Source organism: Rhinolophus ferrumequinum, chromosome 5 (genome assembly GCF_004115265.2).
Source record: "Rhinolophus ferrumequinum isolate MPI-CBG mRhiFer1 chromosome 5, mRhiFer1_v1.p, whole genome shotgun sequence".
NCBI classification, from domain to species: Eukaryota; Metazoa; Chordata; class Mammalia; order Chiroptera; family Rhinolophidae; genus Rhinolophus; species Rhinolophus ferrumequinum.
The window spans coordinates 31,014,540-31,034,270 of record NC_046288.1 but is presented as its reverse complement, the minus strand read 5'-3'; the positions used below and the strand labels follow the sequence as shown (position 1 = coordinate 31,034,270).

The 19,731-nt window shown below is 34.3% G+C and overlaps 1 protein-coding gene across 4 annotated transcripts in view; it reads right to left on the bottom strand.

Moving 5' to 3' along the window:
* MTHFD2L (methylenetetrahydrofolate dehydrogenase (NADP+ dependent) 2 like) overlaps positions 1-19,731 on the bottom strand; it is a 96,547-nt gene that overhangs the window by 58,754 nt on the left and 18,062 nt on the right. For all 4 annotated transcript variants that reach the window (XM_033105290.1, XM_033105291.1, XM_033105293.1 and 1 more), the window contains 2 exons: positions 1,843-1,995; positions 562-669 (listed from right to left, as the gene is read on the bottom strand). In XM_033105290.1, coding sequence (XP_032961181.1) covers positions 562-669; positions 1,843-1,995 — 261 coding nt within the window. The remainder of the gene's footprint in view (positions 1-561; positions 670-1,842; positions 1,996-19,731) is intronic.

The following is a 19,731-nucleotide window of genomic DNA, read 5'->3' as shown; positions in this document are numbered from 1 at the left end:
TTAGGCTCAGGAAGGAAAAATAATATTCAATAGTCTCATCGTTCATCATTTTAGACAAGTGATATATTATCATCGGGCATATTTTTCCATAGGGCTTTGTAGCTTAAAAAATTATCTCATGTGCATATGTCAACCCAGATCCTAAGACAAGTATTATATTTGGAAATCTGAGATTAGGAAACTGGAATTTGCCGAGGTTAACAAATCTATATATCTGTATGTTGGTGTTTGTGTGAGTGTGTATGTGTGTGCGTATGAGCATGCAGATGTCTACCAACATGTGATTTTATGTATCTAATGGCTTTCCATTTTTCTTAATGTCTATATTGCTAAGGATTTAAAGAAAGTATGTACAGCCAAAAGGAAAAGTAGGAACAAAGGGGCCACCTATTTCCAGTATCTCCTTTATTCTCTTCAAAGCACTCATGTCATCAGATGAGGAATAAGGGAAATCTTTGCATAAACCTACACATACACTAAGTCACAATTGCAAATATCTTTATTTGATGATTTTAAGAAGAAAATTGTAAAAGTATAGAGAATCTCCAAGGTGCCACCTACCTCCTGGCCGTTCATGGTCTCCATCTGTATGTAAAAGCATGGCAATGGGCATCCCTACATTCTTGGATCTTCCAGCCACAACCACATTTTTTCCAAATGTTTCAATCCCTTAAAACAGAGAGTTTAATTTAAATAAAGAACAACAAGAAGCAAATCAAACATTTGAACAGCTAACTGAAACATTCTTTAAAAACTTCTAATTAAATTTGGATTATTGTGTGGCTTGTCTATAATGTATCCACATTCATTATTTATAAATATTTATTTTTACACTTTGTGCATTTGTCACTTTCTCTCAATTATGTCTTCAACTAAAAAAACACAGATATTTTAAAGTTGCCATTAATTACTTTTAAACATTGAGATTCACATGCAGAATTAGAAGCTCAGAGATTTAAAAATATATTAACTGCTAATTATAAAATAAGCAAAGTACAACAATGTCAAGTTTAATTGGCAATCACACTTTGACCACAACTGGGACAAAATGAATAGGGAAAAAAGTATTTTTCAAAAAGTTCATGCACTTTATTCCATAGGAGAGAAGCACTAGGGGTTTAAAACTGTATGAAGGATAAAACTTGCAGATTTAACACATTTTACCTCTTTTGGGCATAGTTTCTTCATAAGTAAAATGAAGAAGTTACAATTAAGATTTTTTTCAAGTACTAACATTCTAGGATGATTCCAGGATCTGCTTTCCCTTGGAAATTTTCTCCTTTAATTAGAAAACAGCAAATTAGAAAGGAGAAAATGCTGTCAGACATAGAAGTGACAGTGAGGGAGGCAGGAGAATCACCGATTTAAAAAGCAGTATGGAGTCAATTAATGCAGCAGTAACATCTCTACACACCTTGAGGTACTATAAGGACTCTACATACGGTATGTAGAACACAATTCAAGGGTAAATGTTTATATTAAAACCTAGGTCACTAGAGATTCAAATATGTTCAGCACATTTTATTTTTAAAGACAAAGAAATAATACATTTTGGAAAATGTACATAAAAATATATTGTTTTTAGTTTAAAAGTAGGGAAGAAAATCTACTGTTTAGAAAATTCACTCCATACAAAATGTAAGAGCAGTTACATATCACCTGTTTTTGTTTTGTTTTTAATTATTCTTCGACTTACATAATTTTATATCTTTCTACAGATTGACGTTTTATGGCTTATCATATTCTTTCACTCAGTGGAACTGAGATGGTCCCATCAGGGCAAAACACAAACACTTTGTTTGGCACTTAGCGCCCACGACCTGTAGACCACAAGTTACCAACCTGTTCTTTTGATTATTTCCCAAACAGCACTGGCAGTGGCAGGTATGAAAGAATGCTGATCAAGGCACAGTCTTCCAATATTGATAATATGAAATCCATCTACATCTTTTTCAGGGGCAATTCCATTGCATACTGTTCGTTCATCCACATGGTCTGAAAGGTAAATAAAATTGGTCTCATTTTATAACTGTTTTTTATTTGGAGGTCTGGAAAATGAAATCTGAGGCCCTACAACCAGATCACTTATGACTCAGCTTCAGTGAAGGCATAAAATCATTATTGTGTTCCTTTTCTTGCCACCAAAACAGTAAGCCAAAGTGCTTTTGACCAATGGCTGTAATTAACTGTTGTTATGCAACAGAGAGTATGCAAGTACAGGGCCAGAGTGGCTGGCCTAGTGAAAGGGAAAAATCTGTGAAATAAACAATACCAATGAGATCTGGGAACAGCCAGGTGATAAGTCTTTTCCTAAATAAATTGCATATTTAAATTTGTGTAATTTATTTGCATAATAAATTTGCATTTTTACTATACAAGATATTTTCAAATAGGCTTCATTAAATATTTCTAGCATTATAGATTAAAAGGACTTTGTTAGTGCTAAAAATAATCATAATATTATTAGTGCCTAGCTTCCAAATAACATAACAAAAAAGCAACAAAACACATACACACACACACACACACACACACTTCCCAGAAGCATTAGAACATTGAAATCCAAAATATCATTATGGTTCCCTATATGAAAGAAAAAGAATACAACTTCAGTGATGAAATAATCAAATGAGATATGAGATGCCAATCATCTCATTCTGAAAAGTAGTAACTACAGAAATAAAAAATAGGCTTTCACCATTCTGTGCAGAGTAGCTTAGCTCACCCTAAAAACAACAATTAATCCACGTGCATAAAATATCAAAATAAAGGTACATTTGCTACATTAAAGTTTCTTTGCCCATTATATAACAGATTCCATTCAGAATCTATTTTTAAAACATTATCAAAGCCCAAGTTCAAATTGTTTTCAAAGATCTATGCCTTGTATCAAAGATCTTTGATATTCTAAAAGTGCCACTCCTGCTATCTTACTTTAAATAGATCCAATCTGTCATTATTAGACTACCAAAGTCCTTTACATATAAAAAGTAGTATTTTAAATCATATTCAAATAGAAATTGGGTCACTCCAAGCAATAGTTTTTCAATTTCAAGAATTGTATTCATTTTATAATGATCTGGGAGTAAGAACTCCATCTGTTTTCTCTGCAGTTAGAAAACTTATATAGGTTTTAGCAGAACTTTTAAAAAATTACATGATTAATTTACTATTTGAGGACAAAAATAGTTTTTTTTTTAAATCTGGATGATAATGGTGATGGTGATGATGTTGATGATTCATTTTTCTAATTAAAGTTTATTGGGGTGACAACTGTTAGTAAAGTTACATAGGTTTCAGGTATACAATTCTGTAATATATCATTACATCTCACATTGTGTGCTCACCACCCAGAGCCAGTTCTCCTTCCATCACCATACATTTGACCCCCTTTACCCTCATCTACCACTCCTCTCCCCTCTTACCCTCTGGTAACCACTAAACTATTGTCTTTGTCTGAGTCTTTGTTTCTTCATTTGTTTGTCTTGTTCTTTGGTTGTTTTCAGTTTTATATACCACATATAAGTGAAATTATATTGTTCTCTACTTTTTCTGTCTGACTCATTTCGCTTAGCATTATAATCTCAAGATTGACCCATGTTGTCACAAATGGTACTATTTCATCTTTTCTTACAGCCGAATAGTATTCCATTGTGTATATATACCACAACTTCTTTATCCATTCATTTATCGAAGGACACACTGGTTGTTTCTGTGTCTTGGCCACCGTAAATAAAGCTGCAATGAACTCTGGAGCACGTATGTCTTTATGGATAAATGTTTTCAGATTATTTGGGTAGATACCCAGGAGAGGGATTGCTGGGTTATATGGTAATTCTATTCGTAATTGTTTGAGGAACCTCCCCACTGCCTTCCATAAGGGCTGCACCAGTCTGCATTCCCACCAACAGTGTATAAGGGTTCCTTTTTCTCCACAGCCTCTCCAACACTTGTTACTATTTGTCTTGTTGATGATAGCCATTCTAACTGGGGTGAGGTGATATCTCATTGTGGTTTTTATTTGCATTTCTTTGATAATTAGTGATGTTGAGCATTTTTTCATATGTCTATTTGCCATTTGTATGTCCTCTTTGGAGAAATGTCTCTTCAGGTCCTCTGCCCATTTTTCAATTGTATTGTTTGTTTTTTTGTTGTTGAGTTGTATGAGTACCTTATATATTTTGGATATTAGCCCCTTATCGGAGGAGTTGTTTGCAAATATCTTCTCCCATTCGGTTGGTTGCCTCTTTATCTTGTCAATGGTTTCTTTTGCTGTGCAGAGGCTTTTTAGTTTGATATAGTCCCATTCATTTATGTTAGCTTTTACTTCCCTTGCCTTTGGAGTCAAATTCATAAAATGCTCTTTGAACCCAAGGTCCTTAAGTTTAGTACCTATGTTTTCTTCTAAGCAGTTTATTGTTTTAGGTCTTATGTTTAGGTCTTTGATCTATTTTGAATTAATTTTGGTACATGGTGACAGATAGCAGTCTAGTTTCATTCTTTTGCATGTGGCTTCCCAATTCTGCCAGCACCATTTACTGAAGAGGCTGTCTTTTTTCCATTGTATAGTTTTGGCTTTTTAGTCAAAAATTATCTGTCCATATTTATGTGGATTTGTTTCTGAGTTCTCAATTCTATTCCATTGGTCTGTGTGTCTGTTCTGCCAATACCATGCTGTTTTGATTACTGTTGCCCAATAGTACAAGCTAAAGTCAGGGAGTATGATACCTGCAGCATTGTTCTTTTTTCTTAGCATTGCTTTGGCTATTTGGGATCTTTTGTGGTTCCATACAAATCTAATGATTTTTTGTTCTGTTTCTTTAAAAAATGCCATTGGGATTTTGATAGGGATTGCATTCAATCTGTATATTGCTTTGGGTAATATGACCATTTTAACTATGTTGATCCTTCCAATCCATGAACATGTTATGTCTTTCCACTTCTTTGTGTCTTCTTCAATTTCTTTTAAGAATGTCTTATAGTTTTCAGTATATAGGTTTTTCAAATCCTTGGTTAAGTTTATTCCTAGGTATTTTATTCTTTTTGTTGCAATATCAAAAAGATTTTTTTTTCTTCTTCTGAGATTTCATTGTTAATTTATAGAAATGCAATGGACTTTGTATGTAGATTTTGTAGCCGGCCACTTAACTGTATAATCACTCATGCAGAAGGTTCATGCCATAGATATTTTTTAATGAAATCAAAAGCTTTGTAAATGAAAAGAAAAACAATTATATTTGAAATCTCCATTATTGAGCTGGGGCTTCAATTAGTTCAATTCTAAGTTCAAAATTTTGGTTAATGTGGCAGTGACGCCAGAAGCATGGCGGCATAAGGGGTACCCTTGATCTCTCACCTTGAAGTTACAACAAGTTGAACAGCTATAAGTCAACAAAGGATTCCATGCACAACACACAAACATGTCTGAAAGATCTGTGCATTGAAAATCTGAAGGTGGGCATATCCGGGAAAACAGGGGAGGCAGGAAAGGAGAAGAGCAGAGACAAGTACTGTGGATGCAGTACAGAGCTCACTGCAGGTCTCGAGAGAGGGGAGGAATCAGGCTGCTGGTGCACTCTCTGTTCCCCCAACCATTCCTGCCTGAGTGATCAGCATATAATATGGCTGAACCCAGCGAGCAGAGTAGGAACTGAATACAGAAGTGCAAATACTGAGACAGCCGTGTTCTAGCAGCCACCAATGCCAGGCAGAAAACAACGCTATTGACCCTGGCTGCCTCCCCTCTCCCTCCAAGGGTTCACCTCCTGGCAGAGGGACCCAGAAGAATCCGTAGCAGTGAGTGTTGGGTTATAGAGCAGAGTATCTACAGCTCTGAGAACTGGAAAGACAGTTCCTGAGCAGCAGGCTGACAGGGCAGCTAATCCCAACGAGGGGTGGAGTTACAGAGGTGAGGAGGCAGAAGAGGTCTGACAGTTGCCATTACTGGGAGGAGAAAAAAGCTACAAACACACCAGCAACCTCTCCCAGCCCATCCTGCCCCCACCCATCCCACTGATCCAGGCAGAGGCTCCTGGCACAGCTCACGCAGCACAGCACTGTGTCAGGCTGCAGGGGCAGCACTGGAATTTCAGGGGCTCAGAACCACAGTGCTCAGCACATTCTCCCACAGGGGTGGTGCCCTGAGACTGAGGCGACCTGGTCACAGAGGAGAGGCGCAGCTCCCCAGGGAATACAAGGCATTTTCCACCACCCAGCAGAGATCTGAGAACTGGGAACAGTGCCAGAGAAAGTCAAACACTTGTGCTCCAGTGCCACCTACTGGAAAATAAAAGAAAGACCTCTTATCAACCAGCTGCAGAGTTCACTCCTATAAATGTCTAGGCAGAAAAACAGTCCATCCAATATTATGAAAACCAAGTTAACAAGACATCTCAGAAAGGAAAATAAAAATCTCCAGAAAATAAACTTAAAGACAAGGAAATAGACAAGGACTTTAGACAAGGACTTATATGACAGAGAATTCAACACTGCAGTTCTGAAAAAATTCAATGAAATGCAAGAAAACTCAGATAGGCAGTTTAATGAACTCACAAATAAAATCAATGAACAATAGGAATATTTTACCAAAGAGACTGAAACTTTAAAAAAAGAATCAAATCAAAATTCTGGAGCTGAAGAACTCAATAAAAGAGATGAAGAATGAAATAGAGAGTTCAAGAAATAGACCTAACCAGATGCAGGAAAGAATTAGTAATATTGAAGATAGAAATCTGGAAGAAGAGAGAGACTTGAGAGTAAATAGAAATGAAAGAACTCTACAAGAACTGTCTGACTCCATCAAAGAGTGATATAAGAATAATGGGCGTACAAGAAGAACAGAGGGAGAAGGGAACAGAGAGTCTATTCAAATAGTCAACAAGAACGTCCCAAACCTATGGAAAGAACTGAATCATCCAACCCAAGAAGCAAACAGAACACCTAATTATGTTAATACAAAAGGCCTTCTCCAAGGCACATTATATTAAAACTGTCAAAAATTAATGACAAAGAAAGAATTCTCAAGGCAGCCAGGAAAAAAGAAGACAGTAACCTATAAAGGAAGACCCATTAGATTATCATCAGATTTTTCAGCAGAAACTCTACAAGCTAGGAAGGAGTAGAATCAAATATTCAAACTATTAGAAGAGAGAAAATACCAGCCAAGAATAACTTATCCAGCAAAAGTATCCTTTAGATGTGAAGGAATAATAAAGGCCCTTCCAGATATAGAGAAGCTGAGGGAATTTTTCCACCACAAAGCCAGCATTATAGGAAATACTGAAGGAGGTTATTGCACCTGGAACAAAAAAGACAAAAGGATACACAACTATTAGTAAGATAACTAAAACAGACAGACAGAAACAGAAAATTGCAACTCTGTTTCAGAATAGGGAGGGCACTATATACTTAAGTATAACATAAAGGTTAAATGAGGTAAAATCGTAAAAAAAAAAGGAAAGAAGATAACAGCCACTGCAACTCCGAAATAAACTCATAGCATAAATAGAGATAATTTGTGATAATAAAAACATAAAAGGGAAGGAGATAAAGGTCTGAATTTGCAAAGGGGAATGGAGATAAGATGCATGCAGAAGAAAATGGACTACTGTATATATGCAACTTTCTTTTACATAAACTTAATGGTAACCACACACAAAAAATCCACAACTGAGACACATAACATAAAAAAAGAGGAAATAGAGGGAAAATAACATAAATTACTACACACTAAAATAACAGAGAGAAATACATGGGCAAAGAAATAATGGAGACACCACGTTACCAGAAAACAAAACATAAAATGGCTCCAGGAAATGGTGAGCAGGAATAGATTTATTAAAAAAAAAAAAAAAAAAAAAAAAAGGAAACTCAGAGTTAAGACTCAGTCAATCTTAAACCACTACTAAGAGGAGGATCCAGAATTCAAATCCACATTTTTTGTCCTAAAACCAGTTTTTCCTTCTGAATTACACAGAAATCGTAAATAGTAAGCATTTTCAATACTGCTCAAAAATTAAAATTAGAAACGACCCCCCCACCCTTTCTAAGCAAGACATTTGATAATTCTAAAATATCTCAAGGAATATACTATTTCTTCTAGGCTTCCAACAACACTATTCCTAGATTAACTACTACGTATATCTAAAACATGCAAAATAAGCATCAAACATTTTACAACCAATACTACCTTTTGTTATATGAGTAAGAGAAATAAATATGTGTCATGCTTTTGACTGACTGCTACTGAAAATCTCCTGATGTCTCAGCCCTGAGGCCCAAAATCTGAAGAGAAGAAACAACCACAAGATTCAATAGCATTAATATTTTCACAATGATTATAAAACAATTTTGACTCATAATGAGTTAGCAAACGACTAATCACTTAATTCCCTACCCAAATTACTGAAGAAACTGGAATTATTCACTTTGTAAGTGTATGTTGTTCCCTTCTATTTAAGATCATGAGAAGTCATTAAATCATGCCAGAAAACACACACATCAAATTAAATTCATAACACTGAGATAGAACAGCTCAGGAAATGTCTGATACAACTACAACACTGAATCTATATTTTTGTGATTTATTTACAATATGTTTAATTGCCTTTGGACAAGGAACAGAAAAATAAGAAACAAAACAAATTACTGAGTATTTTCCACCCAAGGATTTTACATTACTGCTTAAAAGTACCTCTTTCTACTTCCCTAATGCCTACTGGATCTGCAAGCTCATTAGCATAGTAAATAATATATTCTTTAGCTTGGTTATATCTTTTCCCTGTCATTTCCTCTTGTAAAGTACTCCATCCTTTTTCCAACCATCTTCATTACACATCTTTAACTCAAGTCACACAAAACTGTGTCCCATCCCCAAGCTCTTAGCATTAATTTTTGCATTTGTGTGATATTGCTCATGATTATTTTTCCATTACTAATTCCTTCCTCCCTGTTCTTTCACACTCAATTTATTCTTCAATACATTGATCCATTGTCACTTGTTCCTTCATCATAAGTTGAAATACTTTTTTCTCCTCTGCTCTCCCACAGAACTACTATAAAACATTCTTAGCACGTGAGTTCAGTTAGTTGATCACATTAGTTTTTTAACTATCTCTCTCACTTATGATGGTGAGTCTTTTAGGGCACAGACCTTGTCTTATTAAACTGATTCACCCACAGCCTTCTCCATCTCAGCTGACGGCAATTCCATTCTTTTGTGCTACTTGCCAAAAAATCCAGGAGCCATTCTAAACACCTTACTTTCTTTCACACCTAACATCCTATCAATTGGAAAATGTGCCGGCTCTTCCTTCATAACATTACCTAGCACTTCATTAGTCTCACTTTGTCCAATGATATTACTCTGGTTTGAGTAGCCATTATCTATCCTATGAATTCTTGCAACAGCCTCCTAATTAATTTTTTGCTTCCGCATTTGCATCCATACAATCTATTTACAATAAAAAAATAGGGGTTATATTTTTAAAATGCATGTCTGATCATACCACTCTTCTCCTCAAATCCCTGCTCCTCTTGCTGTTCCTCCAACATTTTAGGTATTCCCCCCCACCTTGGCTATCACTCTTCTGTCTGCCTGAAGGATTTTAAAAACAAAAATCACTTTGGTTAAGTCCCTCTCTTCTTTCAAATTTTTGCTTAAATTCCACATTCTCTTTAAAGACTATTCCAACCACATTATTTGAAAATATAGGTTCCATGTCTGATAATGTTGAAATTATTTATGCTGGACCAAACTTCTCACAGAATACAATTGTGAACATTGGAAAAATTGTATTAAAATCAACTATCTGAAAACACTGCAGAGTCACTAAAAGTAGACAGATTTAGAGAAGTGGACATCTGAAAGAAAGGAATGTCACTGATAGAGTTTCCCATTTAAGGTTTTCTAGACATGGGACAGCCAGAATATGGATAAAAATCTGCAGACTTACTGGCATAAGGAATCAAAGGACAAAGTTTGGGGCAATTACAGTAGTTGGGAATTGAAGGGATATAACCAGGAAAGGAGAAAGCCACAGAAGGGAGATTCAAATTGTGTCTACAAACCCTGCCCACATCTCTGACTGACCCCTGAACAACACGCATAGGAGGCAAACTCCAAGAAGTCCATCTAAGGCTAAGAGAACTAAACAAATTGCAGCTGTGGCTCACCAAGATTAAAACAACGCTTGAAGTCTTCAATATGATAGGTATTTACAAAAAAATTTACAGCTAACATTTTACTGAATAATGAAATACTGAACCTTTTCCTCAAGATCAGAAGAAGGCAAGGGTATCCACTCCCTCCATTCTATTCAATGTTTTATTGGAGATCCTAGCTGGTGTAATAAGGTAAGGAAATTAAAAAAAGAGGCCTAAAGATCAAAAAAGAAGAAGTAAAACTCTCTAGTCACAGATGGCATGGTTGTTTATGCAGAATACACTAAAAAAATTGCAAAACAACAAAAGAACCAATAAAGTGAATTTAGCAAGATCACAGAGTACAAAGTCAATATACAAAAAAATCAATTGTATGTTTGTACAAGCAGCAACTAATAGAAAATGAAATTTTTAAAAATCTATTTACAATAGCTTACCAATCATAAAACACTTAGGAAGAAATTTAAAATTTTTGAAGATAACCTCTATACTGAAAACTACAAAACACTGCTGGATGTCTAGTCTTCCAAATTGTTCTCTAGATTCAATGTAATCTCAGTCATAATCCTATGAGGGTTTTTTGGTAAAAGCTGACAAACTGATTCTAAAATTTATATGGCTATGAAAAGGATTTAGAATAACCATAGAAATCTTGAAAATGAACAAATTTAGAGAAGTTACAACACCTGACTTCAAAACTTGCTACAAATTTACAGTAATGAAGACAGTGTGGGACTGATGTAGGGATAGAAAAATAAATCAATGGACTAGAATAGAGAACCCAGCTTTAGGCTCACACTTAAACAGTCATTTGATTTTTTTTTTTTTTTACAAAGGTTCCAAAAGCAATCTAATGGGAAAAGGAATGTCTTTTCAATAGACAATACTTGAACAACGTGATAGCCAAACTGGGGGAGGGGGAGAATGAACCACGATTATCTACTTCATGCCATACAGAAAAATTAATTGGAAATGGATTATACACCTAAATATAAAAGATAAAACTAAATAGTATCTGAGAAAAACTTTTAATTTGTGTGCTGCATACAGGCAAAGTTTTCTTAGGAAAAACAAAACAACACACAAAAAGCGTAAAACATGAAAAATATCAATTAGATTTAAAAAAAATTAAAATGATATGCTTATGAAAAGATACCACTAAGAAAACGGATAGGCAAGCCAAAGACTGGGAGAAACTATTTGCAAAACACGTATCTGACAAAGAACACATATGTATATTTGGACAGATAAAGAATCCTCAAACCTCAATCTTTAAAAATATCTCAGTTTTTTTAAATGAGCTTCTTTAACATGCACTTTACAAAGGAAGTTTTTTTGAACAGACAACATGCATGTGAAAAACATCAGAACAGTGGTTACCTGAGGAGGAGGATGGAAAGCAGGGGCATGGACTGACTGTGTAAAGAGGAAGCTCTCAGTTGATAAAAATATTCTATATTTTGATAAGAGTTTAAGTTAGATTGGAGTTTTTATTTTTCAAAACTTACAGACTAGCATATTTAAGATGTTTGCATTGCAATGCACGTAAATTTCACATGAAAATATAAACATTTAACAGTAGTTAATAATATGCCCCCTGAAGTTTTAGGGGTACATTAAGTTTTGTTACCATTAAATGCTTCAAAAATAAGATGAATTGATGGAGGAATAAATGGATAGATGTGACAAAGCAAATATAGCAACATGTTAAAAATTATAGAATCTAGGTTGGGGGCATATGGGTGTTCACTGCACCATTCTTTTAACTTTTCCGTACGTTTGAAATTTTTCGAAGCAAAAACACAACCTGTACCCCAACATCCCAGTCCTCTTTGCCATGCTCTACTTTTTCATTTTTCCCATAGTACATCAACTTCTAATAAATATGACTGCTTATGGATTGTGTTTATTTTTTATTGTCTGTCTTTCCTAGTACTCTACAAGGGCAGAAATTTTCATCTTTTTTCCTCCACTGATGCAGTCCTAGCACAAAGAACAGTGCCTAGACATTTACTAAATAAATGAAGAAACTGAGACAAAATTAGTGGACAGCTGAGGACAATTAGAGAAGGCTGCCATAAGGAAAAGATGTTTCTTATATCTTCTATAACCTCTGACTTCTACCTTTTAAAATATAATAAAAAACCAAAGGTGGTTTTCATTAAAATCTTGATTTGTCAATACCTTTGCATGTACATTATTAGATACCTAGCACTTTTATGTCTTCTGATGTAAATTTAATGTAAGAGATAGATTCATGTTTGTTTTTCATTTATTCCTTCCTTTCAGGACTTGAAAAATCAGAAATTTCAAGCAAAGCTTTATGCTATATAATAAATGTGAATACAAGGCCCTCAAAAATTCACTCATTTACATATTTATTCAATAAATACGTACTGTCTACCATGTGCCTGGTACTTGTCTAAGGGTTTAGGATACACATATAAGAGAACCGATAGACAAAATCCTTACCCTCTGGAACATACATTCTAATGAAATAAATGTCTGCCTAGTCAAATTATTTAGCTACAACCTCTTAATGAGTTAATTAATTTCTAGGAGTAAATGAGACAGATAATTTTGGAAGCTATGTTCACCATTCTTAATAAATAATATTTAAGTTATACCTTATGGCTTCTACATCAAGGTTTCATGACAGGAAATACTCAAATCAGGTGCTTACCCCTTGCCCAATATCATTTAAGAGTTATTTCATCATCAAGGAGTGAGGGGATGAAAAAGGAATGGGAAGTGACTCAAATATCACTGTGCTTCTCCACCCCCAAATTTAAGAACACAGTAGAGCTTGGAGACAGAGTGGGAGGTGTTTTCTAGGCCAGAAAGGGGAGGACCTGGCTCTCCACCCTTCCTTAGCCTCTTTCTCCTATAGCCACAGAAACTGCAACACTGTCACAGACAGGCTTCACAGGCTATAAAAAATAATTATGGAGTTAGAACCTACACATCACGCAGAGGCTATGCATAGGCTATCTCTGCCCTGCATGATTTTCTTGAGTGATCTGAGAGTAAATGGAGATCCAAAACTTGCCTTATTCTTCAGAAGCAGTGTTGAAGACGCCCTGGTTTATCAAGCTCCCAGTTTCCTAGGCACTCACTGTACAAAGTGACTTCAATAAAACAAACAAACAAAAAACAAGCAGTACAGCACTCAAAGCAGTCTATATTCTACAGAGGAAAACACTCAGATAGGTGAGCATGTCTATTCTAATAAGCTTCTTTCACACACAAGGGAAAAAAGATGGCTGTGTTTGGGGGACGTTGCTTGCAAACCTCAAGCACAGTTAGTCTCAAATTGTTTTCCAGCTACCCTTCTCCCCTAAAGCCTAGCACAGAATTATATATACAGATTCAATTCTAGGTAACTATTTGTTGAACTGGTAAATGAGTAAAGAGGGTCACAGAGTAATCGTATAAAAAGATCTTTTCAACAACTGTATATAAAGAAATATCCAGATGTTCCAAAGGGCCTTTCGATTTTGCCAGCTTTTTGACCAAAGCTGAATGAACTCAAAAACAGATGAGGAGATCATAGGAAAGGAAAAAGAAAGATTAGAAAGAAAAGAAGTAACTACTATTGTTCAAGAACTCCAGATTTTGAAGATACATTGAGAAGTAAATCATCTCAAGTTATATGATATAACCTGTTTGTCATAGCAACTACTTAAAAAGATGTAATTATACAGATTTAAGTCACTTAAAAATCTATTGGGATAGATTCCACCTGGGTATGAAAGGAAAGAGACATAAATGGCCACAGGGACTAACCAATCCCATAAAAACTTATATCATATCTCAGTGATTTACTCAGTTTCCAGGATAAACCATTAACATTAAAAAAACAACAACAACAGAAAAACAAACACTGCTTTCTCAATGTGATTTTCTATCATGTGGTTAACATTCCACAGGAGAACTACCTTCCATTTTGTCCCCCTTGCTCATAAATTGTTTGATAAAAATGTTACCTATGAGATTTTTTTTTTTTACCTATGAGATTTTGTTGTGGGGATGGCTTTGTTTCTATGTGAACACTAAAATCTTGTCTGAAAGGATTTGAAATAAAATATTCTGTTCAAAATCTGGCCTTTTTTCTTTGAACAAACTTGAAATGCGTAAGTTAGTTGAATAATAACTTATGACTTGTGACACAATCTCAATATTGGTCCAAGCACCATCCAATTTTAAATAATTAATTAGTTATTTTTCATAAGGTAAGCCTATGCAAATCCACCACCCAAAAGTTATGGCTTTGACAATAGCATATACTTAGCTACCGTGTTTCCCTGAAAATAAGACCTAGCCAGACAATCAGCTCTAATGCATCTTTTGGAGCAAAAATGCTTATGTTATATAAGACCCGGTCTTATATTACCGTAAAATAAGACCGGGTCTTATATTAATTTTTGCTCCACATGCACTGGACCTGATTGTCCGGCTAGGTCTTACTTTCAGGGAAACACGGTATATAATCCACCCATTAATCTATTCCCTTTCCTGCTCCAACCTGATGTAAACTTTATCCTGAATCCTTTATTACAATTCCCTTATTTTATTGCATGTATTTATTTTCTAGAAATTCATCAAAACTACTGTTTAAGTGTTCCTATCAGTTTATGGCTCCAGTAGTTTCTCTTTCAGGCAAGTAGGTCTCAGTTGTGATTTTTATTGGACTCTCTCTCTCTAGATTTTCGGATGGTGGTTTGCCCCGAAACTTAGTTGTCTGATAGGTCAAGAAAAGTATTGATTTTAAGTTTGCTCAGCTTTTTCTTGTTGTAAGGACAAGAGGATTTATGTTAGACGGCTAGGAGTTGGGCTTTGTTTACTTGAGTTTTTATTTTCTTGGTACTGATTTTTGAGAGCTCTTTGTATATTCTGTATATACAAATGCTATCAGATATATGAGTATGCTTTACAAATATTTTCTTCCAGTCTATATCTTATCTTTTCATTCTTTTAAAAGTGTCTTTTGAAGAGCAGAAGTTTTATATTTTGATGAAGTCTAACTTATCAAGTTCTTGTTTCATATCCACATGAAATCCAATTGTCCCAGCACCATTTGTTACAAAGCGTATCATATATTTACTAATTTATCTTTCCACCTTTATCAAAAATCAGTTGTTGATACACTCGTATAATATTGTGCTTCAAATCTATATCCTTACTGATTTTCTGCAAACTTGTTCTCTCAATTATGGAGAGGTACTAAGAGGCATACAAGTCAAAAAATATTATAATTTTAGATTTGTATATTTTCCTTACAATTCTATCAGTTTTTGTTGAATGTATTTTGAAGCTTTCTTCTTAGGTATATAAATGATTAAAATTTTTATTTTTTTAACAAACTGACTCTTTTATTTTTATGAAATGACCTTATTTATTCCTGACAATACTCATTGCTCTGAAATATATTTTGCCTGATACTAACATAACCACTTCACTTTCTTTTGATTAGTGTTAGCATAATATATCTTTTCCATGATTTTGCTTTTAACCTCACTGCAACTTTATACTTGAAGTGTGTTTGTTTTAGGCAGCATATAGTTAGGTCTTATTTTTATCCACTAAAAATGTCTAACATTTAATTGGGTTATTTACAACATTACATTTTATGTGATTAAATCTATCAACTGCTACATATTTTTATTGTTGTCTTTCCCTTTTTTCTTCCCTCCTTTAGAATAATTCAATATTTTTAATGATTACATTTCATTTCCTTTGTTGGCTTATTAGTTATAAATCTTTGTTTTTTAGCAGCTGCTTGTTTTTATAACACACATCTTTGACTAATCTCAGTCTATCCTCAAGTAATATTATATCACTTCACATATGTATAAGAGTCTAATAATAATATCCTACATTTCCTACCTGACTTTTGTGTTATTGTTGTCATATATTTTACTTTCATATATGTTAACAAACCACACATTATGTTATTTTTATTTTGGTTAAACATCAATTATGTTCTAAAATGATTTGAATAATAAGAAAAATATCATATATATTTACTCATTACCAGTACTTTTCATTCAAAAGTTACCATTTCCAGTACTTTTCATTCCTCTGGATAGATACGTATTTTCATCTAGTATTACTTCCTTCTCCCGAAAGGACTTCCTTTAACATTTTTTAAACTGTGGGCCTGCTGGTAATTGTTTTCAACTCTGTTTGGGTTCTCCCCTGTCTTGATGTCAGAAAAAAATATTTTATTTTGCCTTCATTTTAAAACATATTTCAACTGAGTTTAGAATTATTGGTTGATAGGTTTTTTTCGTTCAGTATTTTAAAGATCAAGATGTCCCACTGTCTTCTTGCTTACATTTTTTCTGACAAGAAATCTGCTATATTCCTTCTCTTTGTTCCTCTGTATATAACATATCCCCCACCCCCACCTGCTTTCAATATTTTTTCTATCACATTAGCTTTGAACAATTTGATTACGGTGTTCTTTGGTATAGTTTTCTTCATATTTCACGGGCTTGAAATTTGTTGAGATTCTTAGATCTGTGGGCTTATAGTTTTCATTAAATTTATGGGGCCTTTTACTAAATCTGAAATCTCAGTCACTTATGAAAGGATACTTATTTCTTATTCATGTGATGCTCCATAAGAATCTCAGTTCCCTTTTGCAATGTACAGCTGTCTGTAACATCTGGGTTCCATGATAACTGCAACAAAAAGAGCTGTGCAGGTAGGAGCACAATAGGTTTTAAACATCACAGTCCAGAAGTGACTCAAAAACGTCACTTCCCCTTACTGTCCATCCCGTGGCCAGTTGTCATATGGCCCCAACCTATTTGCCAAGAGAACCTGGGAAGTGTAGGGGGCATGGGGATATTTAGAGAACTTTGTTTGTCTCTGCCACAGAAAAAATTAGGTCTGAAATAGAGAATGACAGAATTAAAACAACTTCAGAGGGTGTGAGCTAAGAAGCACTCTCTGAGGCAATGGTATTTAAACTAAGACCTGAAGGTTAGAAAAAAGCCAGCCCTGGTATGTTTGACAGATGACCAATGTAGTTAAGTGGTCAGAGCCTAAAGTTCTATTCAAGTTACAAAATAAAATGCAACTATAAACATATACAATCGTCAAGTAATAAAATAAATGCATTTTCCTAGCATGTCATCTGTATAGTAATTACTATAGCTATAGGAAACTTTCAAGGTTATGGGGATATAAGGTCCTCGCCAAATCTCAGTCAATGGAAGAACTTACACACTATCCTCTCAAATGGAGAAAAAAATATGGAGAAGAATGAGACTTGAATAACATCAACAACAACAAAAAAGCACTGGCTGAAAACCTACAGGCTTCATCCATTCCTTTAATAACATTCACCAACAGTCTACCAAGATACAAGCTGAATTTTAGGAATAAAGTGTTGACTGAAATTCTCCCTGCTTTTTGGTGGAACTAGTAGTCTAGTGGAGGAAACATATTACTAAAAAAGTAATGAAATATTCTATAAGGAATTGTTCTAAATACCCAAAGACAGAACTGAAGTTTCTCTCCATAGAGAAAGGGGAAAAATTCTATAACAAAGGTCAAGTCAAAATTTTATAAATCATTTACAAATAAACACAATAAATGGCTCTCAAACATTAAGGAGTCCAAGGTGATGAAAATTTCCCATTCTGGTTAAGAACATTAAAAAGAGAGCAATACATGTTCTGCATATATAACTTTCATAATCGTGCAAGAAAAGCAATTATGGAAAAACTTTTTTTCCTTCAAATGAAAAATCAAGTTATGGAAAGACTATTTTTTTTCTCCAAATGAATCAATTTTTAGTCAAATGTACATATCTACACATCAATATCCAGATTTTTATGTCTACTAATTACTAAAAAAATTATCTTTTTAAAATCTACAGTGAATTCTAACTCTTCTTACTCAGCTCCTCCAGATTTAATTCTTTAGTTCTACATTTCATTGTTATTTCTCTGTTCAATTCCCTTACATAAATTGGAAGATGTTAATCCTCAAAGGCTCCAAACTAGATAATTGTAAGGTAATACTTGAAAAACTACTCTAGAAAGTAATTTAGAAAATAGATAAAATGGAGTAAGTCTTCCCATTCTGCCTAATAATTTTGTTTCAGAAATAGATGAGAAGTAGACTCTTAGAAAGCATGCAAACAGGAAGGGATGAACAAGCGTCTTTCTTGGCACTTAAAATACAACATTAAAATTTAATTGATTTCTGTTTTCCAGTCTTACAGCTGAATGCTTTCATAAAGTTTTTTTTTTTAAAAAAACAAATTCAGTCTGCACCAAATCCCATATTACAGCAAAATTTCAGTGTGCTTCAAGCTCATGGATATTATCATTTCCCTTTCACTGTTTTAGTTTGAAAAGAATGTCACCGGTTCTCAGTGTTAAAAAAAAACACAACATTTTCCACCTTTTTACTCTACATACTGATAAATACTCTAAAAATGATATAACTTTTAATATACCAGTTTAATAAATATAACTCAATAAAAGCTAAAAGCAAATAATACCTAATTAGAAGGGAAAAACATATAACATGAATAGCAGGCATCTTTCTGACCCTAAAAAATGATCACTTACTATTACTGATAGAATCTATACACAGGACAGGCATAGGGAAGCATCTGCCTATGGTTGTTTTTATTTCTCCCTAGTTTTAGGACGAGCACAGGACAAACTGCTAGGCCGCGGGACTGTGGACACACAACTATATCCTGAGTACTTCCAATCCTGACCAAAGTCACACAGCTTCTGAACATAATCAGGGGCTTAGCTTGTGACAGATTAATTCCCACCAAAAAGGCCAGAATTCCATCTCATTCCTTTGCTTTCTACCCAAATGAGATACATGGAAATTGCCTGTACATTCTGTTTAATCCTTATGCAACCTTGTCCTCCAACATCAGAATTATAGTCCTAATTTGGAATTTCTTTTACTCAAGATATTGCCCTAATTGTAAAAAATAATCTCAGATTTCTAATCATGATATAATTTGGAATTCAGACTATTAACCAAATAATAGAAAAGTGGAGGTATAATTGACTAGAATCATTTCCTTTGTTCATTTGCTCCTTGTTTCATTGGTTCATTATAACAATTCTATAAGATATATAAAGGCTATCTCAACCTACGTCCATATAGCCAACCTAACAAAAAGACGAATCTGTTCCATTTCTTCTGTAAAACATGCAGGCTAATGGCCAGGACTTGCCGAAAAGAATATCAGAGAGTAGTTAATAAACTACCCCTGCCCTTATCATTTAAGTTTCATGATAATCAAGAAACAATTGTGTATATTTCCCAGTCGGTTTTTGCCAGTTATTTTGCAGTAAATTATGTAATTTAATTTAAAATGGTATAACATAATAACAATGGAGTGTGAAAAGAAAATAGTTGTTACTTTTTAAAAAATTAAGTTGAGTGTTTTGGAAACACTCTTGAGAACTGAAAAGAATCAGTAATGACTTAGATAGGGCAAGACAACTATGAAGAATGGGAGACATTTTAAAAATCTAGACAAATTTTCACTCATGTAGCTTCACATCAAACTGAAAATTA